The sequence below is a fragment of the Lynx rufus genome, unplaced genomic scaffold (genome assembly GCF_022079265.1).
Source record: "Lynx rufus isolate CCGP_SWC_20201006 ecotype Redwood Valley unplaced genomic scaffold, mLynRuf1.p SCAF_16, whole genome shotgun sequence".
Classification (NCBI taxonomy): Eukaryota; Metazoa; Chordata; class Mammalia; order Carnivora; family Felidae; genus Lynx; species Lynx rufus.
In genome coordinates, this window is record NW_025814830.1 from 1644361 (window position 1) to 1671461 (window position 27101).

The 27101-nt window shown below is 40.9% G+C and overlaps 1 protein-coding gene across 1 annotated transcript in view; it reads right to left on the reverse strand.

The window, feature by feature from the left end:
• Positions 1–27101, reverse strand: part of LOC124510813 (zinc finger protein 160-like) — a 339108-nt gene that overhangs the window by 12372 nt on the left and 299635 nt on the right. Inside the window, 1 exon segment of the mRNA XM_047077466.1 lies at positions 7482–7501. Within this exon segment, the coding sequence (XP_046933422.1) occupies positions 7482–7501 (20 nt within the window).

Here is a 27101-nt window from a genome sequence, read left to right on the forward strand (position 1 = left end):
GATGGCTCAGAGCCTGGAGCCTGTTTCCGATTCTGTGTCTCCCTCTCTCTCTGCCCCTCCCCCATTCATGCTCTGTCTCTCTCTGTCCCAAAAATAAATAAACGTTGAAAAAAAAAATTAAAAAAAAAAAAAAAAGCAGTTGTCTCAGACAGATTTGGGGGATGAATTTTTTTAATCTATCATTTTTTTTTTGCTCATCTGTATTTCAGTATTTTGGGTAAAATAACATTCAGAAATTGTACTTAATTTTAATGAAGTTGTTGTTAACATTATTCTTGTATTAACCTAGTCATAAAAAAATAGAAAACTACCTTTTCCACTAAAATACATATATATGTAAATATCAAAATTTTGTCCATTTAAATATAAGCCAAGCATAGTATATCCAAGAATAAAATAATGATTGATTATAAAATGCATTAATGTTCTACATCAATTTAATAGATTAAGATAGAAAAATGTTTCGAAAGCATTAGATCTTTGAAGATATTATTGGATAATTAAGTCATGCTGAATAAAAAATCAGAAGTGTCATTAAGCAAGAAAATTCTAGTAAACATCACGATCGGCAGTAAACAGAAGCATTTCCACTAAAACTGAGGCTGACACAGGGACATTGTGGCTCCTGCCATTCACCACTGCACACAGTGCCTGTTCGTTGGGAACCATGTGGGATCCATGCATCTTCATTCAGAGAATGCTTTTTTTTTTTTTTAAATGTTTATTTATTTTTGAGAGAGAGAAAGAGAGTGCAAGCAGGGAAGGGGCAGAGGGAGAGGGAGACACAGAATCCGAAGCAGGCTCCAGGCTCCGAGCTGTCAGCACAGAGCCCGACGTGGGGCTCGAACCCATGAACCGTGAGATCATGACCTGAGCCGAAGTCAGATGCCCAACCAACCGAGCCACCCAGGCGCCCCTAGAGAATGCTTTAATGAGGATCTAAAAAGAACAAGCTGTCTATGTATACTGGCACAAAAACAACTCCAAGATCTGTGTATGGAATAAAATAGCACAATATAACATTCACTGAATAATTTTAACTAAAATCAACTAATGCTGGTAAATGCATTTTTATAAGACTTGCACTTAATCTTGCACAGAACAAAAGTCAGCGAGTGATGATGGAGGGCGTGACAGGGAAGTAGATGTTTTACTTCTTAGTCCAGAATGTGCAACACTGTTTGGAGTTTCACCTGAAAACAAAAATATATAGCATGTGATGTTTAAAACAAATTGGTGTTCAGTAACAACTGGTGGGGCCAGAATTTGCCTCCAGGCACTCTGACGACAAAGACCAAGTTTTTTGCTTCACTGGAATTGCTGAAACATTTTTACGTCGAACACCTGCGCAAAAGCCCCAGGGTGAACAAGATCTTCACGGGATGGATATGCTTTGAGTGATTTTAAAGAACTTACTGTTAAAACAAATTACACAATAAAACACCCTTTATCATTGTTATGTTTCAGAACTCTCCATTCCAATCCAAATCATCACTATCTCCGAGCCAGAAACACGCCCATTCACTTGGTTAGTTTCAAACGCCTTGTAAAAGCAGGGACAACAGGTTTCCCCTCTTCAGTCTTCTTTTCCAGCTGTTCCTGCAGGTTAACTGGGCGCACAAATGTGCAGTTCTTCTTAAAGCTGTCCACAAGGAACTGACGGCGCGTTCCTATGCAACCCCTAAGACAATCCCCTTTGCCAACCTCACGGACACCAAGCTTCTGATCCAAACCTAAGCATGAAACCTTCCTCCTAGATGATCCCCAACACGGCCTCTTCACAAATTCCACGTCTCCGGGTCACCATGCGGGAGGAATGGAATCTAAGTGACGATGAGAGGTACAAGGTCTGAGGGAGTTCCAGCACACGTGTGAGGCAAGTCCCTCGAGAGAAAATTACCAATTTCAGTTAAGAGACACAGAAGAAACAACCAAGAATGTGACTGTTACCTGGGAACGACTCATTTCGACCTCCTCTTTCTTTCCTGTTCCTCGGGGCTTCTTTCTCGGATAAGATCAGTCTTGAGAAGTGAACCCTGAGTGCTGAAAATAGGCTGTTTCATGCTTAGAATGAACAAACCGTCTTCCGGTGACACAACCACACACACAGGTAGAACCTCAACACGGGAAGGGACAGGGCTCTGCCGCCCCAGGAGGAGCCCGAGGAGGGGCTCGTGAACGCAGAGGCGAGCAAAGGAGCGGGTTCTTCCCCTTTTCTGCAGAACTCGTTGGCCTGCTGAGTGGCCCACGCGCTCTGCTGCTGCAGTGGGACCTGGGCTGGACTGACTCTCCCCTCCAAGCCACAGACCCGGCCCTGACCAAACACCGCACAGAAAAGAGCCCCCCCCCCTCCCCCAACCCATTCTTGGACCAGGGACGGAGGAACAGGGCAGTGAAGCACGTGAAGCGGCGGAGGGGCTGTAAGCGGAGCCGGAGCCACGCCGGGACTCACCGTGAGCGGGAGGGAGAGAACGGTAGTTGTAGCCACCAGAGAACCTCGGAGTGGAGGACAGCAGACTCTGCTGCCTCGAAACACGGGTTTGATACTGGGTATCCCAAATTCACTCACCGGAGAGTTTCTGCCCGTCAGCTCGATTCACTTCCGGGTCTGAAGGAAACTGCGCACGGCGGCCTGGAGAAGTAGTTTAGGGGGCGGGGCCTGGGCGAGGCCTGGGCGGGGCCGCGTCCGGCGAAGGGCGTGACGTGGAGAGTAGGGACTGGGCAAGGAAGCGCGCGGTGGGGGCGGGCCAGTGTGGGGGCGGAGCCTCGACTCTACTGGCCCTGCTCCGCCCCTGGCAGTTTATGGGTCTGTTAGTCCCTTTGCCCCGGCTGTGCTTGTTTCTTTGCTTTTTGATCGCTGTGGGACAGAGCTGCTTCCTGCGTGTTCTAAATTAACGTTTCTAACAATTTAAGGTAAGAGAGTAGTTATAAGGCCAATTATATTATAAGCTGAGATGTTTTCCTCGAGTTGAGGGTGACTAAATTCAAAAGCTCTTGGTGCCAGCTGGTGGAGATGTGCCTTGTGAGCGATGGACACTGCAATGACATCTCAGGAAAGAACTAAGAAGTATCATCGGGAGCTGAGACCTGACAACGAGGAAGAAGGACCATCGACATTTATTCTGTTGCCACAGTTAGTTCAATTTACCAGTTTGCTTCTACAAATTAGTTAGAAAGGATTTGGATTTGATATAGGTCCTGAGTGTAATAATATGCTATATTGATGATAGCATAAGAATATCAGAAACTTAAAAATAAGATAGGTAGAACTGATATAAATGCATTAATGGCACCAAAAAAGACTGGTTGTTAAATCTAGCAAAGATCTAGGGACTTGCCCAAATGGTGAAATTCTTAGGAATATTCTGGGCAGAAGCCATCCGTGACGTTCCACAGGTGACTAAAAAGAAACTAGTATCCTTACCTACCCCTAGAACTAAACAAGAAGCCCTATGTTTGAGTGGTCTATTTGGATTTTGGAGATTGCATATTCTACATCCAGGAATATTGCTAGTTCCTATCCATGAAACTATCTCAAAGAAGGCCATATTTAAATTAGGACCTAACAAAGACAAGTCATGTCTGATTTGCAAAAGTAGTGTCTCTCAATGTCTATCTTTGGACCCCTGTGATCCTTTAAGAAACGATTTTGGAAGGGACTGCAATGCAGAGTAGTGCAGACTGTAATTAAGGGTAAAAGCCTTTGAGTGCCACCTAGTGGCAGCCACTAAGATATGGGACCAGAGGATGTTTGGATGCCTGGGCATTACATATACTATCTGAGATAAAGTTACTACCTTGCTACTAGGTGTTAATTGAGATGGCCATAAAGGACATAAAATAATATTGAAACACGAAATTCTTATGCTGTTTCGGCCCATACTGGAGAAACACTCTGCTAAGGGATGAAGTGCCTATAAGTGTTCCATAATAAAAAGGAAACCATTTTCACAGGAGCGTGCTACAGGGGGAGTGCAAGTAGGCAGCCATCATGTCCACGGCCGGTAGCCTCTTTTCTCCGAAGAACAACTTTAGCAACACCTAGCAACACCCGAATTACTGCCAGAGCCTACTGACACTTGTTTTTCTGGATGGAAAGCTATTAAACAGAATAGGAGAAAACTATGGGCTTCTGATGACCAGTAGGCATCTTACAGTGGGTCTGAATTCCCCTGGAAAACTGCCCCACCCTGAACCTAGGAAGGCAGTGGGAAACCCAATGACATACTCAAACTAAATTTTGTCTAGGTGTAACTACTATGCATTTAACTCTAGTTTGGGGGACTCAACATTTTCGGATACAAAACATGTATCACCCTCACATACATATACATACGTTGGTGAGCCTTTATTAGTATTGCATTGGGTTTGCAGATTATTAGCATTAAGAATTGATATATTCATGCTGTGAATGAAGATGCTCCCACTGACGAAGATGCTCTTTATTCAACTCTTTCTCATATCCCAGCACTCGGAGGCTAACTCTCCTTGAGATTTGTCCCATGCAGATAATCCAAGATATTCTCTGCATCTCAAGATCCTTAATTTAATCGCATCTGCAAAGTCTCATTTGCTTTGTAAGGGAACATAGTCAAAGGTTCCAGGAATTAGAATGCAGAGATCTTTGGGGGGGGGCATTATTCTTTATACTGTAGGTTCTAAGCTTCTCTATTACATTAATTAATAACATGGAAAAATATATAATATATATATATATATATATGCGGTTCTTTAAAGAATTGAGCACAGTATTTCTTTCAATGCCTGCTGCTCCTACTAAATTATAGCTCTTATATGGGCAGAGACTCTCACTGTTCACATTCTCACAGTTATGTGATAGCTTATTGGAACTTAAAACTCTGAGATGGATGACTGAATAAGTGACTATAATTGTGAGGAGAAAACATAAAATTATATCTGTCAAACAAGATTGAGGGATTTTTCTTTTTATTTTTTAAGGTACACTTCACATCTTCACAGCATGGAGCCCAATGTGGAGGGTCTGAACTCATGACCCTGAGATCAAGACCTGAGCTGAGATCAGGAGTCGGATGCTTAACCCGCTGAGCCACTCAGATACTCCAAGATTGAGAGATTTTATATAACTTCTAGAGGTAAAGGAGACACAACAGAACCAGGATAAATGGGTGTGCCAACTATTGAAGGGGCTAACAGTTGCGAAACATGAAGGCATTAGAGCAGAGGTGTTCAGGAACCAGCAACTGGAATTCTCCAAAACCACCGTATAAATTGAATAGAGGAAAGAGATGATGTAATAGGATACTAAGGTGCTCACTAAGACAAGGACATATCAGGTGGCCCTGGTCTCAGGGGAGGACCTGGCAGAGAAGTTGGTCCTGTGAATATGTGTCTGTATAGGTTGAACATCATGGAGCTTCTGGAGAAGTTTGTAAAGTCACAAATGTGCAACATCCAGAGAGATAACAATTCTGCATGGAATAACTGTGATTTTCTTACCAACCATTCCAGAACAATATGCCAGATCCTTTTGCTTTTGGGATATTTTTTGCTGCCCCATTTGCCAGAAACATACATAGGAATTATGATACTTACAAGCATTTGTATAGTCCAGAATAGGGTAACCAAAGAGCCAAAGCACTTGGGACCTTACACTTTAAGCTCTGTTTGCTCTGAGTTCCTGGGGCTGATTGTGATGGCCTGGAAGACACTCAATAGGCCAATGGTGCCAATGGACACACCTCTGGCAACCCTGAATACTGAGAGAGTTTACATTCAAAATTACTAAAAAAAAAAAAAAAAGCTTTAATCCAAAAGCTTCCAGTGTATGAAGGACTCATTTAGAGACAATAAACAAGGAGTTGGCTAAAATCAGGTGCTTGAGAATCAGGTCTCTAGACCTTAACATACATCCAAGGAAGCAAAGGTAGTGGTAAATAAGAAAGAAATTCTCCAGGGTTCCAACTAAAGTCTGTGATAAGAAGATCATCTCTATTGCCAAATTCCTGGTGGCCATTCTATCATTTCCCACTAAATAATATTCATATTCAGAGTCCTTCATGGAACCAAGAGGTTTGGGTTATTATTATCATGGCAACTGAAATCGTATGTTCTCCACCTACAATTTTTTTCCAAGATATATCTCCTGTCCTTGTAAGATTGTCTAGGTTTGTACATCTTACTCAAGGAGAACCCCTTTTCCACATGTGAACACTTAATTACCTGGATTCTTGATAAGCCTCCTTCCCATACAGAACATCACTCAGACTGAAATAGAAAGTACAGTAAAACCTTGGATCTCATGTAACTTGGTCTTCGCGTGTTCTACAAGACAAGCGAACATTTCTAACAAATTTTAACTTGATAAATGCGTGATTCTTGTGATGCCGAATGTGACATATCACAACTGAGCCAATGTTACCTCAATTTGTTTTCATATACAAGTGCTTTGGATTACAAGCCTATTTCTAGAGCGAATTATGCTCAAAAACCAAGGTTTTACTGTACTCACCTGATTCTTTCCTGATGATATGGACACCTCTGCCAGGATTACTCACAGGAGATATTCAGTTTAAGTGTGATGGCAGAACCAGCTATAAATTAAATTTAAGACACTTGCAATGGTTTAGAGTGCTGTACCAGGATGGAGGTTATTTGCTTCTGGAGGGAAGCTCTAGGGGCAGAGATTCGGAAAGACAAAATATCATCAACCCCCTCCCTCCTTGTATCTCCTGGGGCTAAGATGTTCCTTAAAACACAAACCAAGACAAAAGTAAAAACAGGTGCCAGTTTTTGCTTTTCCTTTTCCTACAGAAATCAATGTATCCCATTTCAAGATCTACAGTTTTATTCTTCACAATCATCTCTTATTTCTACCCAGACATTTCATCCCAAAGAGCCAGGTTATAAGAGGGACACATTCTTCTGTATAAAATGTAACCCAACTTACATTTGGGTCCCATAACTCCCTTTGGGCTGGGTTGCCACTTTGAGGTATACAAACCCATCTGGCCTGGGGTGGCCACTGAAGGAAGGAAAGCCACATTATGCCCAGGAATGGTCAGTGTGGAATTCAAATTTGGAAAACAGATCCATATAATCCCCACTGCTCCTTCCCTCCTTTTCCTGGAAGCAGCTGAGAGAAACTGATAATCCCTTTTTGATTATCCCTTTTTGACACTAACATCTAATCACCAAATTACCTTGTAACCAAGACATTGGACCAGCTGGAAGAAAGGAAGTAAAATGGGTCAGCCCATTTTTTAGTGGTTTTTGTGATAAAAAGCATAACATGGTCAAGGGTGCAAACGGACAGGAAAGTCTAAAAGGCGACACAGATTAGTTTCAAGGGGCACAGTGGTGTGGCTGGAGTCAATCTATAGGAATGTGTGAGCAGTAGTGAGGCATGACCAATAAACTGGACAGGCAGGTCAAAGGTCCAGTGAAGTCATTCCACCAGGAGTGACTGGGAGCCTTCCAAACCACGAAACAAATGGGTCAACTTTTTCCTGCAGCCACAACTCTGGCATGCAATGGTAGCCGATGCATCAACAGAGAGCTGGGTTTGATCAGCGTCTTGACAGTGGTCAGTCTCCTCAGACAATAGGTCCTTACCATGGGCTTCCAAATGAGTGGCTCAGACAACAGGGCAACAGCTGAGATTTATTTCTGATTCACAGCCCCGAAGAAGGTGTCATTAATCAGACAGTCTATAGTTTCCAACACGGAAGACCAAATCGCTAAAACATGGGCAACAACCTAAACCCCTAAGTTCCGACCCCTGAGTGGAGTGATTGCACTGCTTTCAGTTCTGCATGGCTGGCTCTGAAGCTGAACAGCCGCAGAGCCCAGAGGACATCAGCTCCTGTGACCCATCAGTGAACAAGGGACAGATATTTAGAAGACCCTTGGTGAACCAGGCACCCTACAGAGCCAGCAAGCTTTGCTTCAGGCACTGGAGGGGGGCATAAAATGTCCATCGAACACAGCTCCAAAATTTTCCTGGATAGCTGAGAACTTGCTTGGGCAAGTCAGGTTTCCTTTTAAATATACCATATCTAAATAAACCAATACATGTAAGTAAATTTCTGAGTTCTGTGAGCCACTCTAGCAAATTAACTGAACCCAAGGAGGTGGGGGTCATTGGAACCTCCAGTCTATAGCTGGTCAGTCAGAAGCACAGGTTGACAACCTGTACTTGCAAGTGGCATCTGAAGGGTGAGGGAGGAGGGTGGTCTTGTGGGACTGAGCCCTTAACCTGTGGAATCTGATGCCAGCTTGGGTGTCAGAATTAAGCTGAGTTGTAGGACACCCTGCTGGTGTCTCAGAGAAGTACTTGTTGGTGTTGGGAACACCCTCCCCCCACCCCACACACAAACACACCCCCGCCACTGCCATACCCCATGGTGGAATTTGGTGCTCAGACCCCTTCTTAAGGATCCATACCTAAATAGTATGTATTTCCATGTGTCTGGCTTCTTTCACTCAATGTTAAGTTTATGGGATTCATCCATGTTGTTGAGTACAAATGAATTTTATTCATTTTTATTACTAGAGAATTATCCCATTGTGTGAGTAAATTATAATTGTAAACCACACCAAAAATACACACACACACACACACACACACACACACACACACACCCTATATCTATTTGGCAAGCAAAGTCTTGGGTATTCTCTACCTACTAAGTTCATCAACCCCAAAATGAAAATATTGGGCTAGGAAGGTCCATTCTCTACGGGTCAGGCTTCAGTTTTAATCAGAGCTCTGTAGCAACCAAATAGCCTCTTTTGGAATCCACATCACTATTAGTTGTGACAGGGCAGCTCTGAGTCCAAGACCCCAAGGGGTGCCCTGAGATGGAGGCTGTCTCCCTTTGCCAGAGGCTTCAAATGACGAAATTACCAAGTTTTCTTTGGTCACTGGAAGAATCGAGTGTCATAAGTCTGCCCATATAGTTCCAACAAACTTTAACTGGATGACAGGACTCTGATTATTTTCAGGTTTTATCAGCCTTCCCTAGTGTCAGAGATGTAATACAGACAACTAAGTGCTATTGATACTGAGACTTATTACTTTCCAACAAAAAGACCATCTATAGGGTGAGCATTTGGATACCAGATGATAGAGACATCATGCTAGATTCTGACCTACCCACAGGGGGCAAATGACAGTGGAGTGTGTCTTTTGAACACTTTGTTTTTGTTTACTTTTAAAAATTATTTTATTTTTAAATATTTTTAAATGTTTATTTGTTTTTGAGAGAAAAAGAGAGAACGTGAGCAGGGAAGGGGCAGAGAAAGAGGGAGACACAGAATCCAAAGCAGACTCCAGGCTCTGAGCTGTCAACACAGAGTCCCATATGGGGCTCGAATTCACAAGCTGTGAGATCATGACCTGAGCCGAAGTCGGATGCTTAACCGACTGAGCCACCAAGGCGTCCCTAAAAATTATTTGAGAGAGAGACAATGTGAACAGGGGAGAGAGGCAGAGGGGGGGGGGAGATTATTTATTTATTTATTTATTTATTTATTTATTTATTTATTTAGTGGGGGGGGAGGGGCGCAGAGACAGGGAATCCCAAGCAGGCTCCACACAGGGCTCGAACTCATGAACTGTGAGATCATGACCTGAGCCAAAACCAAGAGTTGGACGCTTAACTAGGCACCAAGCTAGAGAGAGAGAGAGAGAGAGAGAGAGAGAATGAAAATCTTCAGCAGGCTCCATGCTTAGCTCCTGAATACTTTGAGACCAAACCCAAGTCCATCTGCCCAATGCACAGCAAAGCCAATCACTGAGACATCAGGCTTTCAGCAAGGAAAGGGTTTGAGAGGCAGCCAGACAAGGAGACAGGAGGGCAAGCCTCAAATACCCTTCCTCCAAGGTGGAAAAAATGAGGTGGTTTTTTTTTTAATGTATATATAATCATAGGGGTTGAGATTACATACATATTGATGAGAAGGGCCAGAAAAGGTATGACTATTCATGAGGAAAGATGGAGCGTGCACACTGAACAAATATATGTAACATATGCATTCTGTGTTCACTTTGGGGTGGAGACTTAACATCAGAATAGGGCAAAATTCAGTCCCTGACATCAGGAGGTTATCTTAGGACAAGGAGAAGGGCTATGGGTATGCTCTGAAAGCTGGTACAAACTGAATGGGGTCTTGGGCTCATTATCTCAGGTAAGCAATGCAGGACCTTGCTTGTTCATGGGCTGGAACCATATCAGTTGACCTTGAGCCCAGGCTTCTGTAGAGACAGCTAGTGGGTTTGTTAGTTGGGTCTGAAAAGGCACAATCTTGTTTCCTGAAAAACAAGATTTAAAATTTTTTTGCCAGTTTCAACCTCATTAGCCCTATGGGGCATGGTTTCAACTTCTTAGCAGATGGCAATAATCGCCTCTCACACTACGGGACCAGAAAGTACAAGGACATACTGCCTCAATCCCTATTATAGATTCTGACGTAGACACAGCAAGAGGATGTGGAATTAGCACCTGCATCATCATTGTAGTTTCATTCTGTCACCGTGGACCTTGCCCACATCTTATCAGTTGAGTTTGGGTCCTTTTTTTCCCTGTGTGAACACGGATGAGGACATTTAACACCTGTGTGAGTCAGAGGCTGTAGTAAGATTATGTTATTCCCTGAACAGGAGCTTGGAAATGCAAGGGGCAAGAAAAAGCTAACATGGAGGGTGGGGATGGCCAGGGCAGTGGGGAGGGTACCCCTACTTTTCAGTCTTTAATGCTTTTCACCTTAAGGTCTGATCTGGCTTCCTCCTTGCACATCCCAGAAACTGAAGGGTGGCCTGGTTTAGAGGTTTCTTTATTCCTGCCTATTTGCAACCATAGTTGACCCTATAGTCCTTGTCACTTAACCTCCCCTCCCATCTAGTAACATGAGGCGTGGCACCTGATCTAACACAGCTATACAAGTTTGAATTCCTTCCCTCCCTCAAGCACATTCAGCTTGCTGCTCAAGCTGTTGAAGTCTGAGAGAGACTGAGGTGATAGGCTGAGAGACACATCAGGAGGTCCAGAGGGAGAGAGTGACCCCGTGCTGTAAGCAAGGCGCTAGCAAGGCACATTGCCTTTTGGTTTCTAGTGGGCTACAGGCTGCGTGCAGCTCAATCACATTAACTTATAATGTTGATTCACCCGAACCTCTTTATTAGCTCTGGGGACTCCTTGTTCCTCCCTCCCTTGCATCAGAAGAAGAATGAGCAGTACTTCTAGACCCTTCCTCCTTCCTCCAGGGAGTGACTGAACAACAAACAAAGCACATTTAGGTTGCTTGCTTCAATCCTACCTCTCACACAGCAGCTTCCTTAACAAGTAAGACAGTGGAAGGCCCTACTCACACCTTGTGCAACACCTGGGTGAGAGAATTTGCTATTGGTCCCAGAGAACCTTCTCTTATTCCCTCACCAGACCCATAAAGGGACCTTGTCCTTTTCTTTACAAAGAGTCATGCCTCTCTCACTACCCCATCCTTGTCACTAAGACTGCCAAGACTGCTGGCAAGACTGTTAGATTTTATAACTTATTTGCAAGCCAAAAACAATTAGCTTTCCAGTTTCATAGCTGCCAGCAGAAGGCATGAGACTCCTGGATTGGCCACAAAGGGGCTTATTATTCCCTGTACAATTGGAAGCACAAACTTCAGTTCACGTGCCCCTTCCTCACCCCACATCCCACAAGGTGAGGCAAAGAGGCTCAGGTAGATGCTACACAAACAATAGATCTTTGTCACAGATGATGAAATTCAGTCCAGATCTTTTGCCATTTATCACACACAACCATTCAACTTTTGTCTCAGAAGGAGGCATAATTGTTGTTATACTGGTCAGGAAATCCATCCATCCCTTGGTCTAGAGAAAGACACTATCACCATCTTACAACCATCTGTGGCAAGAGAACCTGGAACAGAGCTGACACAAGACATGAAAAAAAAAAAACCCCACCCAAAACTGAGATGCCCACAGACAGGGAGAGAGAAAAAATGAGTGGGGGAGGGCAGAGAGAGAGAGAGGGAGACACAGTATCAGGAGTAGGTTCCAGGAGCGCCTGGGTGGCTTGGTTGGTTAAGTGTCTGACTTCGGCTCAGGTCATGATCTCACGGTCCGTGAGTTCGAGCCCCACGTCGGGCTCTGTGCTGACAACTCAGAGCCTGGAGCCTGTTTCAGATTCTGTGTCTCCCTCTCTCTCTGCCCCTCCCCTGTTCATGCTCTGTCTCTCTCTGTCTCAAAAATAAATAAAACGTTAAAAAAAAAAAGAGAAGTAGGTTCCAGGCTCTGAGCTGTCAGCACAGAGACCGATGCGGGGCTTGAACCCATGATCTGCGAGATCATGATCTGAGCCACAGTCAGATGCTTAACCTACTGAACCACCCAGGCACCCCCTTTTTGTGAAAGATTTTTAAATATAAGGCATATATAAAAAATAGAATATATCGGTGAGAGATCTTGTGCATTATATACCTATAATTAACAGAGTTTGGGATTGACATAAGAATACTTTTTAGTCAGAGAGTGTGTCACAAGATACATTTGACCCTAACAGAGGTTCCTGGAAACCAATCATTATGAAGTTATCTTTTCATGAAATGCTGCTTCCCTAACTACAAGAGGGAAACAGTCTCACCATAATCAACAGACACAGGTGTTTTCAGTAGAGAACCATTCACTGTCTCCACTAAACCCTTCATACACCCAGAGTTAGAGAAACATTTTCTAGTTTAGCAATTGCCTTCAGACTCATTGTTTCTGCACAGAATTAGATGATGTCTATAGATTCATCCCACTATTTATAACAAGCATGGAAGTGTTATAGGCACACTTCTAGCAATTCCTGAAAAATAGTCTATGATTCTTATAAGGTAGACTGAACAACAGACTGATTTCAAAACTATAGTCCTCAAGCATAAAGTCTATAAGCAGAAAACCAGATTTCATTACCACCTGGATTAAACTTCAACAACCAATGTCATTGTGGATTACACTAAATTATAAAGAAGTCATCAGAGGTTGGTATAGAATCTTGAACTCCCATCTCTCTTTACATGTCAGTTCATGTCTCAGCAATTACTCTTCCCTTCTTTGAAACTGGACCAGTTTCAAACTCAGAAGAGTCTCTTTTTCCAATTTAAATATTTGCCCAGATTCCTGATACACCTTCTTCCCTCATAGACTCTGCCTCTGACAGTGAAATAGGACACGCTCGCCTGCCTCCTTCCTGTTACCAGAACTCTAGTCTCAGTGTGATGGTCATTTGCTGCCTCTCCTCCCCATGGAACATAATTATCATCTCACCTTGTAGCAGCAATGGGAATGCCACCTTGGGGAGATGAGAATATTTCTTAGAAATTTGTCCCAGTTCATACTTACTGAAAACAATTACAAGTACCTACTTAGCATCTCGTAAAAGACTGCCGGAGTGTTTGGATGAGGCTCTTCCTTTTCCATCAACCCTAGATTCAAACCAGGTCTCACGTGAAGGAGAGCAGGAAATACCAAGGTCACACATGTGAGGGACTGGCAACAAAACGTGTGGCTCACTAGATTCTCTGAGAGTACCTTTCCCTCTCACCTGGGAGCAACTCTCCACATCGGCCCAACTCTGGAGGCCTCTGTGCAGACAGTTTAACCATGAGATACTGCCTCACGACTGTCAGAGTGGCTAAAATAAAAAGATAAAAAATAACAAGTGTTGTCAATGATGTGGGGAAAAGGGCACCCTCAAGCACTGTTGGTGGGACTGTAAATTGGTGCATCTATTGTGGAAAACAGTATGGAGGTCTCTAAAAAAATTACAAATAGAATTACCCTGTGATCCAGTAATTCTACTACTATTTATCCCCCCAAAATGAAAACACTAATTTGAAATGATATATGTACCTTCTATATCTATTGCACCGTGTTTACAGTAGCCACGATATTGAAGCAACCCAAGTATCCATCAATAAATGAATGGATAAAGAAGATATTGTACACATGTACAATAGAATATTAAGCAGCCATAAAAAAGAATGAGTTTAGGGGCGCCTGGGTGGCTCAGTCAGTTAAATGTCCGACTTTGGCTCAGGTCATGATCTCATGGTTCATGGGTTCGAGCCCCACATCGGGCTCTGCGCTGACAGCTCAGAGCCTGGAGCCTGTTTTGGATTCTGTGTCTCCCTCTTTCTCTGCTGCTCTTCCCCCCCACCACACACTCTCTCTCTATCAAAAATAAATAAAAACATTATAAATTTTTGAAAAAAAAGTGAATTTGTGCCATTTGCAACAATATTGATGGACGTAGTGGGTATAATGTGAAGAGAAATAAGTTAGTCAGAGACAAATACCATATGATTTCACTCATTTTTGAAATTTAAGAAACAAATGAAGAAAAAAAGACAGACAAAAACAAAAACAAAAACAAAACCCACACTCTTAAGCACAGAGAACAAACTGTCCCTCACATTCTTCTACTGCTCACAGACATTAAGTCTTAGGTGCCTTTTACTCGTTATTGGTCTTTGACTACTTTTTTCTATCTATCTACCTACCTACCTACCTACATCCAAGTTAGTTAGCATATAGTGCAATAATGATTTCAAGAGTAGATTCCAGGGATTCATTCCCTATGTATAACACCCAGTGCTCATCCCAACAAGTGTCTTCCTTAATGCCCCTTGCCGATTTAGCCCATCCCCTCACCCACAATCCCTCCAGCAACTTTCAGTTTGTTCTCTGTATTTAAGAGTGCCTTATGTTTTTGTCCTCTCCCTCTTTTTATATTATTTTTGCTTCCCTTCCATTATGTTCATCTGTTTTGTATCTAAAATTCGACGTATGAGTGAAGTCGTATGATATTTCTTTCTCTAATTTCCCTTAGCATAATACCGTCTAGTTCCATCCATGTTGTTGCAAATGACAAGATTTCATTCTTTTTGATTGCCAAGTAATACTCCACTGTATGTGTGTGTGTATACACACACACACACACACACACACACACACTACATCTTCTTTATCCATTCATCTGTCAGTGGACATTTGGGCTCTTTCCATATTTTGGCTATTGTCAATAGAGCTGCTATGATCATGGGGGTGCATGTGCCCCTTCAAAACAGCACACCTGTGTCCCGTGGATAAATACCTAGTAGTGCAATTGCTGGGCCATAGGGTAGTTCTATGGTAGTTTAATTTTTTGAGGAACCTCCATACTGTTTTCCAGAGTGGCTGCACCAGTTTGCATTCCCACCAGCAATGCCAAAGAGATCCTCTTTCTCCGCATCCTTGCCAACATCTGTTGTTGCCTGAGTTGGTAATGGCAGCCATACTGACAGGTGTAAGGTGGTGTCTCATTGTGGTTTTGATTTGTATTTCCCTGATGATGAGTGATGTTGAGCATTTTTTCATGTGTCGGTTGGCCATCTGGATGTCTTCCTTGGAGAAGTGTCTAGTCATGTCTTTTGCCCATTTTATCACTGGATTATTTGTCTTTTGGGTGTTGAGTTTGATAAGTTCTTTATAGATTTTGGATACTAACCCTTTATCTGATATGTCATTTGCAAATATCTTCTCCCACTCCATTGGTTGCCTTTTAGTTTTGCTAATTGTTTCCTTCACTGTGCAGAAGCTTTTTATCTTGATGAGGTCTCAATAGTTCATTTTTGCTTTTATGCCTCCAGAGATGTGTTGAGTAAGATGTTGCTGCGACCAAGGTCAAAGAGGTTTTTGCCTGCTTTCTCCTCTAAGATTTTGATGGTTTCCTGTCTTATCTTTAGGTCTTTCATCTATTTTGAGTTTCTTTTTGTGTATTGTGTAAGAAAGTGGTCCAGGTTCATTCCTCTGCATGTCACTGTCCAGTTTTCCCAACACAATTTGCTGAGGAGACTGTCTTTATTACGTTGGATATTCTTTCCTGCTTTGTCAAAGATTCGTTGGCCATATGTTTTTTATGGGTCCATTTCTGGGTTCTCTATTCTGTTCCATTGATCTAAGTGTCTGTTCTTGTGCCAGTACCATACTGTCTTGATGATTACAGCTTTGTAGTATAGCTTGAAGCCCAGGATTGTGATGCCTCCTTCTTTGGTATTCTTTTTCAAGATTGCTTTGGCTATTCAGGGTCTTTTGTGGTTCCATACAAATTTTAGGATTGTTTGTTCTAGCTCTGTGAAGAATGCTGGTGTTATTTTGATAGGGATTGCATTGAATATGTAGACTGCTTTGGGTAGTATTGACATTCAGTGATATTTGTTCTGCCAATCCATGAGCATGGAATATTTTTTCATATTTTTGTGTCTTAATTTATTTCATAAGCTTTCTATAGTTTTCAGTGTATAGATTTTTTTTACCTCTTTGGTTAGGTTTACTCCTAAGTATTTTGTGGGTTTTGGTGTAATTACAAATGGGATTGATTCCTTGATTTCTTTTTCTGTTGCTTCATTATTGGTGTGTACAAATGCAACCAATTTCTGTGCATTTGATTTTGTATCTTGCGACTTTGCTGAATTCAGGATCAGTTCTAGCAGTTTTTTGGTGGCATCTTTTGGGTTTTCCATATAGGGTATCATGTCGTCTGCAAAGAGTGAAAGCTCGAGTTCCTCTTTGCTGATTTGGATGCCTTTTATTCCTATGTGTTATCTGATTGCTGAGGCTAGGACTTCCAATACTATGTTGAATTAACAGTGGCATGAGTGGACATCCCCGTCGTGTTCCTGACCTTACAGGGAAAGCTCTCAGTTTTTCCCCATTGAGGATAATATTAGTGGTGGGGCTTTCATATATAGCTTTTATGATCTTGAGGTATGATCCTTCTATCCCTACTTTCTTGAGGGTTTTTATCAAGAAAGGATACTGTATTTTGTCAAACGCTTTCTCTGCATCTGTTGAGAAGATCATGTGGTTCTTGTCCTTTATTTTATTGATGTGATGTATCACATTGATTGTTTTGTGGATATTGAACCAACCCTGTTTCCGAGGTATAAATCCCACTTGGTTGTGTTGAATAATTCTTTTAATGTATTGTTGGATCCGGTTGGCTAGTATCTGGAAGATTTTGCATCTATGTTCATCAGGGAAATTGGTCTGTAGTTCTCCCTTTTAGGTGGGTCTTTGGTTTGGAATCATAACCACTTTTTTCTCATGATCTTTTCCCTTTTAACCCACTTATTTCCATCATATTTGTAAGCCATCCACCCAGCATGCATCTCCAGCTCCCTGAACTTTCTGGCACACTTTGCCCCTTGTGCTCTTAAATCCTGCCCTTCAACACTCTGTGACTTTAGCCTTCTTGTGTCTTGTAACCTCTTTCCTCTCCTTCCATGTCCTGGGCTGTCTGCACCATTACCTATACAGCCCTTCCCTTGCTCTCACTTTACCCCTCTCTCCCCACTTCCCCTTCCCATCCCCTCACATGCACACATGCATGGTCACTCTCCTGATATCACAGCTCTGCAGCTATGTGCCTTGAATGGAAATGACAGTGCTCACAGCACAATTGAAATGTTGTGCTTTGTAAATACCCTCTTTACAGGTTATTGGGGGGATGGAAGGAGTAACAAAGGTGAAAAACGCCATTTTGGGGCATCTAGTGGTGTGATGAAACTATTTTCCATTTTTGAACATCGTATACAGACACACATGCGATGATGGTGTGTGACTTTGTGCAACTGCGTGTCATAGGGTGTACAAATGCAAATATGTATTGATATGTGTTGAGCCATGGAGGAGTCTGAGTTTATAAAGCAAAGTCTATGTAAGTGTGTGTGGTTAAGTATGTGAGGGTGTGTGACTGTATTTGTGTGGGTGTACATGCACATGTGTGTTTGCATATGTGTGTAAGGGTATAAATTAGAGTGTGTGTGTGTGTGTGTGTGTGTGTGTGTGCATGTGTGTGTACTAGAGCTTGTCCACCATTATGGTATTAATCCCTGACTTTGAAATTGGGGGTGCATTAAATACTGAATGTGGATCATAGTGGGCATTTGTTTGTAGGAAAAAGCAATGGACTAATTAGAACTCATAGGTTTTTTGTTGTTGTTGTTGTTGTTGTTAATTACAGAAGAAAACAAGGCTCCTTATGAAAATTCAGGAAAAAAAATAAATAAGGGCATGAGACTGGTAATCATTCAGTGTTCTAGAATTGAGGAAGTGACATTGGCTTATCTCATAGCTGAAGGAATTGTAAGAATTATTTGTACAAATCATCTGATCCTGCCTATAAAGCCATGATTTATTAGCAAGTTCATAAACCTCTATCTTTCAATGGATTTTGTTCTATTTATAATTCATATCCCTACTGGGAGTGATAGGGAAGAGTGAATATGGGGAGAGTACATATTGTTATAAGTTTTCCACATCACCTAGACTTCCAAATCAATTGCCATTGGGCTGTGGGTTTCTCGTCCAGAGATTTCCAGTGAAAATTGTCATCTGTGCTTCCTTGACATCTATCAGTTTCAAAATCCTTCTCAGGTATGTCATCTGTTTCCACTACTCTCCCGTTAATTAAATGATGGTGTGGCTTAGTGGTTTGAAGATTAAGACAGAACTCACTTTTGGCGGTGGGGGGTGGGGGGGCGAGACTTTTCTGGAGAGCAGAGAATCCAGTGAGACACATGAGCTTCCCCTGCCAGCTTCTCACATGTCAGACCTCAGAATTTCTTGCTCCTTCCATCCGATACCCTGTCTGTCTCCAGGGATAAAAGGAAGAGCTTCTTCCAAACTCCATAATGATCTCTTTGGAGATAATACCTACAAACTTGTAATTGCTTTTTTGGTAATTGACAACTGATGAAAAAAAAAAGTTTGTCACAAATATTCTCAGTTCGCCAAGGCTGTTTTCTCACTGCAGCTACAGGTGAAGAGACAATGCAGTTCCACAGGGAGGCGATGTCACAGAACCACAAACACATATCTAGTGGTCTGGCTGCCTCCCTATTCCATATGCTGGCTGTTGCAACTGTCACTCTGACCTCCATGCTGACAGCCAGAGGAAGTCAGGTGAGTATTTTCTATTTTGGTGTGAGAGGTAGAGTCTGCAACCAAGGAATGGTATCAGGAGTCTGGTAAGCGATCATCTTGGGAAAAAAAGATTCTTCTGTGTTTCAACCTGGTCCAGAGCCAAAGACACAAGGGAAGGAAGCATAACTCTGAGGCTTGAATTGAACTAGTAAAGAGAGAAGGGGTTGTAGACATTTACCAATCTCTGATGGCTCCTGATGTGTTTAGTGTAATCCTCACTGAAAGTGACTATTGGTATTTAATCAAGTGATAAGGAAACCTGGTTCCTAGTGTTTAGGACTGAACTACCAAAATCAATCTGTTGTTCCCACTATGTTACAGGAATCATAGACTAAATTCTCAGGATTGCCAGAGGTGCCTGTAACACTTCTGTGTTGTTAAAAAAAAAAAAAAAGTGGGATGAAACCACAGGAATCCTCTAACCTTGTGCAAAAAGGGTATTTCCAAATGATAAATGCAAGAGTAGAAAGGCTTTCTCTGACTGTGTTAAGTGTTTAATGGAGACAGTGATAGTTTCCTATTGAGAATATCCAGGATATGTTCATTTTAGTGAGAAACAGCAGTAAATGAAATGGTAACAGAATAACAATTGGTTTCAGATAGTGGCTTTAGGCCCAATGTATCTGTTGATGTACTATCTGATTTAAAATTGCATGGCACCTGGGTGGCTCAGTAGTCTGAGTGTCTGACTCTTGATTTCAGATCAGGTCATGATCCCAGGGTTGTGGGATTGAGCTTCCTGAGCTGAGCATGGAGCCCGCTTAAGATTCTCTTCCTCCCTCTGTCCCTACCCTGCTTACACAATTTGTCTCTCAAATAAAAAAAAAAAGTTATCTCATGAATTTTAAACTTTTAAGTTTCAATTTATAAAATACACATACATCACATTCTTGAGATTCTGTTTTGAAATGAGTCTATATTTTAATAGTTCATAAATCTTGCCTTATTGTTAGCACTTTTTACTTTAGCCACGTATTGATAAACAGGTTAGTTTATGATTTGAAAATGCTAATGTTTAGTTTCTACCTTACATGATTTTATCACATATTGTGGTTCATGTCCCACAGTTCAGGGACTGACATCGTGTTAAATGATTCCTGTGATAGGTGCCATATTGCACCCAGCATAAAAGCATATTAGTGTTTCTGTTGCCATCCCAGAATAGAGCCAATTGTACCTTCTTCAAAGATAATTTGTCATAATGCAGTCCCTGACAGAATTATAGTATAATTAATGTATCAATATTTTATTATGAAATCTAAATCTATATTTGTATTTTGTAACGGCCTATACACATAAATGGAAACTTGTCACACAAAATTGTAAAACAAAGTAAAACCAATCTAAAATAAGAAGACAAAGTATGAAAATGAATAAACATCTGTATTCTTCAGGAACACAGCTAAGTAGTCATGTTAGAATAGTTTAGTGGGTTTTTTTAAATGTTTATTTTTGAGAGAAAAAGAGACCTGGGGGTGGTTGGGAGGGTCAGAGAGTGGGGGATCAGAAGCAGGCTGTGTGCTGACAACAGTGAAGCCAACAACGCAGAGCTGGAACTCCTGAACCTGGAGGTCCTGAACTCATCTGAAGTCTGACGCTCAACCAACTGAGCCACCCAGGTGCCCCAGAATAGTTTAGTGTTTAAATGCACTGTTTTTGGGGGCCTGGGTGGCTCAGTTGGTTAAGCGTCCTACTTGGTCTCAGGTTATGATCTCATGGCTCATGGGTTTGAGCCCCGGGTCGGGCTCTGGGCTGATGGCTCGGAGCCTGGAGCCTGTTTCAGATTCTGTGTCTCCCTCTGTCTCTGCCTCTCCCCCACTCGCTCTCTCTCTCTCTCAAAAATAAATAAACATTAAAAAATTCTTTTAACGCATTGTCTTTTTACCAGCCAAGCCAAGTCCACCCTTTACCCATAATATGGCTTACATTTAGAGAAATCATTAAACTTTATCTGTCCAAGTCCTCCCTATTTTTCCAATAGAAATAACGCTATTGCCTGTCTCATGGAGTTATGAAGAACACAGAATTTATTATAGGTATGGCCTCATTGGAATGACTTGTATTTTGTGAGAGCTTTTCAAAGGTGATGTATTCAACTCTTTAAAAAGTGTAATAAGAAACATTGAGTAGATATTTCTAAGTATGAACTAAAATTAGTGGAGAACATTGAATTCCAGCCAACATGACATGTGCCTCACGCCTCCTGTTCCCATGCAGGAACCTGGCTCAGAAGAAGAATTTCACTCCTTGGGATTTTGAAGAATGACCGCCATTGATTTGGTAATGATAATGATCTTCTTATTACAAACTATAGTTGGACTTCTGGGGAATTTTTATCTTCTTTACCATTATCTCTTACTTTATCTAACGGGATGGGGGTTCAGGTGCACAGATTTGATTCTCAAGCACTTGACTATAGCCAACTCCTTGGTCATTCTCTCTAAAGGAGTCCCCCACATGATGGCAGTTTGGGGACTACAAGAATTCCTCAATGATATTAGATGCAAATTTGTTTTCTGTGTTCACAGAGTGTGCAGGAATGTGTCCATTGGCACCGTCTGCCTCTTGAGCCTCTTCCAGATGATCGTCATCAGTCCCAGGGATTCCAGGTGGGGATGGCTAAAAGTGAAAGCTTCCAAGTACCTGGGCAGCTCCAACATCCTCTGTTGGATCCTGAACATTATGTTTAGTATTATCATTCCTATGTATATAACTGGCAAGTGGAGCCACCAAAATGTCACAAGGGCAAAGAGTTATGACTATTGTTATTCTAGAGGTCCTGACTACATAGCACAGTTACTGCATTTAGCATCAGTATTATTCCATGATGGTTTCTGTTTGGGGCTCATGATCTGGGCCAACGGCTCCATGGTCTTAATCCTGCACAGGCACAGACAGCAAGTCCAATACATTCACAGCAACAGTCTCTCCACCAGATCCTCCCCTGAGACGAGAGCCACCCAAAGCATCCTTATCCTCGTCATCACCTTCGTATTTTTGTGCATTCTCTCCTTCATCTTTCACAATTGTTCAGTGATTTTTGACAATCCCAGTTGGTGGCTGATGAACACCACTACACTAATCGCTGCATGTTTTCCAACTGTAAGTCCCTACATCCTCATGAGCCATGACTCTAGATTGTCCCGGTTCTGCTTTCTCAAGAAAAGAAATACAAAATTGCTTAAATTTATCATAAATGTGTAAGTAATATGCATATCCACAACAATTCGTTTTTTTATTCATTAATTCATTTGATGGTTTAACCACAATCCTGAAACCGTCATATTACAAGAGGGTGATAAACAACACAGACTAGACTTCTGCTGTGAAATGAATAAGTGAAATGCAATTATAAATGAAATATTATATGATTATCATATAAATACTATATAATATAAATGTCTTAATATTTGAAGTGAGGGAGTTTGAAACCCATGTACTATTAAAACAGCAGTTCCTGAAACAATCTGGAGATTATGAAGTCATTGAGCATGTAACTTTCAATGTGACATAATACATTTTCTGCAAAATTAACTAGTCACGGGATTCTATGACAAATTCCCTAAACTAGGGACACCATTTGACATGGTCATTTAATATACTGAAGACAACAAAAACTTCTGCAGAATAATGGATAACCCGGAGTTAAGCTGAAGAGTAAATTCGTTTTCAGAGAATGGAGGCATCACAGGCCAAGTATGAGTTTGGTATGTCACACTCTTCTAGAGGTGTTAATCATTGGAAGTCTGATGTTTAGAAGGGAGACTTAAGCATTTTCTTATAGAAGGGCCACACTGACCTGGTGTAGGACAAGGAAAACACAAAATAAGTTTTGCTGGTTTTTAAAAAAATATTCAACTGAGTGTTGACTCTTAAAAAAACACATGTTGTCTGGGATAAAAATGCATAGATTTGGGGGTCTGTGGAGGTTTGATCTTGATCTATTATGCAAAGATGCCATGAAGGCATGTTGGCAAGAAACAGTCTCCATGGTGCACTTTCTTGGGTAAGGAAATAACTTTATTTAGGGGACTTTCATTGAACTTGAGTAGTGGGGGAGTAGCCATTGGAAGAATAAGTCATGGATCCATTTTGTTTATTTGGGGTTTTTGAGTGAGGTTGTCAAAAGATGAAAATGGACATTTCCTTAACTTTAGGAAATATTTTAATGTAGCTGTCTCTGTACTTATAAAGTTGACGTAAATATTAATGATTCATAATTTGAAAAACAGAAGAATTAGTTTGATCTAATGGATATATATTGACCTCTTTGCCACAAAAAATAGAGAAATGCATACTTTTTTAGCTCATGTGAAACACAGAAATATTTACCATACATTAGAACCACAAGCAGTATGTAGATGGATAGATACAACATATCTATGTTTATATTTGTGTATATATATATGTGTATGAGTTTGTATATGTGTATATATGCACATATATGCTCATATAAGTCATTTTTTCTGTCAGTAATATTGGAAAACTAAATTGAGGAATAAATATAATACTCATTATAATAATATGTTTTAGCTGTAAATTGTATATTATCTGATCTCTCCATCCTAGTGGTTTAATTGGTAGAAGTTATATAGAATACATTTTTAATTTTTCTATTTTAATCCTTATGTCTTACCTATATCTCTGGAAAATGAAACCAATTGAATATAGTAAGAAAATGTTTGACTTTATTAGTTGTAATTAGCCTTTTATGGTTAGTATAAGAGTGCATATATCCAGAATTGGATTTATCAACTTTTTATATGCTCATTACACCTGTTCTATTTTCTTATCCTTTCTCCATTAACTTATTCTGTATCATGTTTTAAACATTATTTTAGAGAGAGAGAGTGAGTGTGTGAGTGAGGGAGAGGGGTGGAGGGAGAGGGAGACAGAGAATCTTAAGCAGGCTCCAAGCTCGGTGTGGAGCTGGAGGTGGGACTCCATCCCACAACTGAGATCATGACCTAAGCCAAAAACTAGAGTCAGATGCTCAACCAACTGAGCCACCCAGGTGCCCCTGTATCCATTTTTTAAAATAACTCTATATTTTGTCCCCCCCTTTTTTGGAGTATGTGTAATTACTGGGAAAATTATATAGAGTATGTTTTTCTTTTTTCTATTTTAATCCTTATATTTAACTTTATCTCTTGAAAAATACTCAGCTGTATATAGTAAAATGTGTTTGACTTGAATGAGATTAGTCTCTTATGTTCAGTATCATATTAAATATATTTCAGATTGCATTTATCAATTTATACTATGTTCTTCATTATGCCTATAGTCCATTCTTAGTTTGCCAGTTCTAACTTCTTCTGCATTAATTTTAAATAATTCTACATTGTACTTCTCTTATCTTGGAAGACATACATTCAGTATTTCTTAGTTTTTAACCTAGAAATTATAGTGTACTTTAAAAAACTAGTCAGAGCCTGCTTTAGGACTTCTGTCATTTTCTCTCTCTCTGCCCCTCCCCAACTTGTGCTCTCTCTCTCTCTCTCTCAAAAATAAATAAACATTTAAAAAACTAGTCAGAATGTAGTTATTTAATACATCTGTCTCTACCTGGACAATATGATGGCAATCCAACACTAGTAGATTAACTGTCACTCAATTTGTTTTTGTTTATATGCTCTATATGATATCTTTGGGACTTATTTATTTTATAGATGGAAGTCTGTACCTTTCAACCACCTTCTCCCATTTCACCCTTGTCTCTGGCAATCACTGATCTATTCTCTGGATTTATGAGTTCAGGTTTTGTTTGTTAGTTAGTTAGTATGTTTGTTTTAGATTCCAGATATAAATGAGATTATATGGTGTTTGTCTTTGTCTGACTTATTTCACTTAGCATAATTCCCTCAAGGTCCATCCATTTTGTCACAAATGGCAAGGTTTCTTTCTTTTTTATGGCCAAATAATATTCACAAATATACTACATCTTCTTTATCCATTCATTCATTGATGGACCCTTAGGTTGTTTACATGTCTTTGCTAGTGTAAATAATGCTGCAGTGAACACAGGAGTGCATATATCTTCTTGAGTTAGTATTTTTGTTTCCTTTGGATAAATACCCAGAGGTGGAACTGCAGGATACGGTAGCTTCAGTTTTAATTTTTTGAGGAACCGCCATACCATTTTCCATAGTGGCTGCACCAGTTTACATTCCCACCAATAGTGCACAAGGGTTTCCTTTTCTGTGCATCCTCATCAACACTTGTTATTTCTCATCTTTTTACTAATAGCCATTCTAATGGGTGGGAGGTGATATCTCATTGTGGTTTTAATTTGCATTTTCCTGATGATTTATAATCCTGAGCACCTTTCGTGTACCTGTTGCTCATCTGTATGTCTTCTTTGGAAAAATATCTATTCAGATCCTCTGTCCCTTTTTATTTTTTATTTACTTATTTTTTTCAACGTTTATTTATTTTTGGGACAGAGAGAGACAGAGCATGAACGGGGGAGGGGCAGAGAGAGAGGGAGACACAGAATCGGAAACAGGCTCCGGGCTCCGAGCCATCAGCCCAGAGCCTGACGCGGGGCTCGAACTCACGGACCGTGAGATCGTGACCTGGCTGAAGTCGGACGCTTAACCCACTGCGCCACCCAGGCGCCCCCTCTGTCCCTTTTTAAATCAGATTGCTTGTTTGTTTCTTTTTGTTGTTCTTGTTGGTGTTTGTTGTAGTAGTTGTTGTTTTTTGCTATTGAGTTATATGTGTTCCTTATATTTTTTTGATACTAATCTCTTATCAGATATACAGTTTGCAAATATTTTCTTCCATTCAGTAGGTCGCCTTTTCATTTTGTTGATGGTTTCCTCTGCTGTGCAGGAGCTTTTTACTTTGCAGTAAAAGTATTTATTTTTGCTTTTGTTCCTTTTGATGTTAAATCCAGAAACAACATGGATGAACCTGTAGAACATTATGCTCAGTAAAATAAGGCAGATACACAAAGAGAAGCACTGCATGATATCCCTTATTTGTGGAACCCTAAAGAGTTAAACTCAATATATTTAAATATATATTTAAACTTTGCTAAGAGAGTAGATCTTTAGTGTTCTCCCTACACACACACACACACACACACACACACACACACACACACACACAAAAGGTAACTGTGTGTGGTGATTGATTTGTTAATTAATTTTATTTCATTAATCACTTTACAGTGTATACATCTACCAAAACATTATGTTGTCCACTTAAAATATAAACATTTTGGTTTGTGAGACCTCAATAAAACTGGAGAGAAATAATTTATTTAAGATCTGTCTCACTATGTCTGACTTTGTGAATAAGATATGTATTATACTTTGGAAACATTAAAGAGGTTTTCATTATGCCCTATTTCATCACAAAACCTCAAGACCTAGGCCAAGTTGGGTGGAGGATATCCAGGCACCTCTTTCTTTCACTGAACACCCAGTACCAGTTAACAGCCCCTCCTGCCACCTAGCTCACATCCTATATACTTGTTATTCTGAAAGAAGAACAAGATGGCTGGGCCATTGTGCACCCCAAGTCCCACATGCAGACATCTACTGTATGTTCAATTTAAAGTATTTTGGTGGTTTGGGGGTAGGGGGCACCTGGCTGGCTCTATCAGTAGAGCATGCAACTCTTGATCTCGTGGTTGTGAGTTTGAGCCCCACACTGGGTGTAAAGATTGCCTAAAAATAAAAATAAAATCTTAAAAAGTATTTTAGAGATATTTTATATAGGCACTTTTTTGGCCTAATGAGCTGAAATTAGAATCTATTTATGATTAAGTTGTGACTCAGTCCTCTACGAGGGAAATAATGAATGGCACTGAATTGTTGACTTCCAAATTGCCCTTGTGACTTTCATTACAACAGCCTGCATTTTGCACCTAGCTCTTCCTCAGTGACCTCCACCCTCATGAACTGCAGCCCTCCCCTAAAACTACCATAGACACCCCCACCATTCCAACACTCCTAGATTGTTTACAACTAACCCCTATCTCCATCTTGTGAACTTTATAACCTCAAAATCTTCAAAAGTTCTATCCCCACGTTTCAACAACCACACACAAATGCTCTTTACTTTCCATCCCCCTTGAATGCACCAGCCTCCA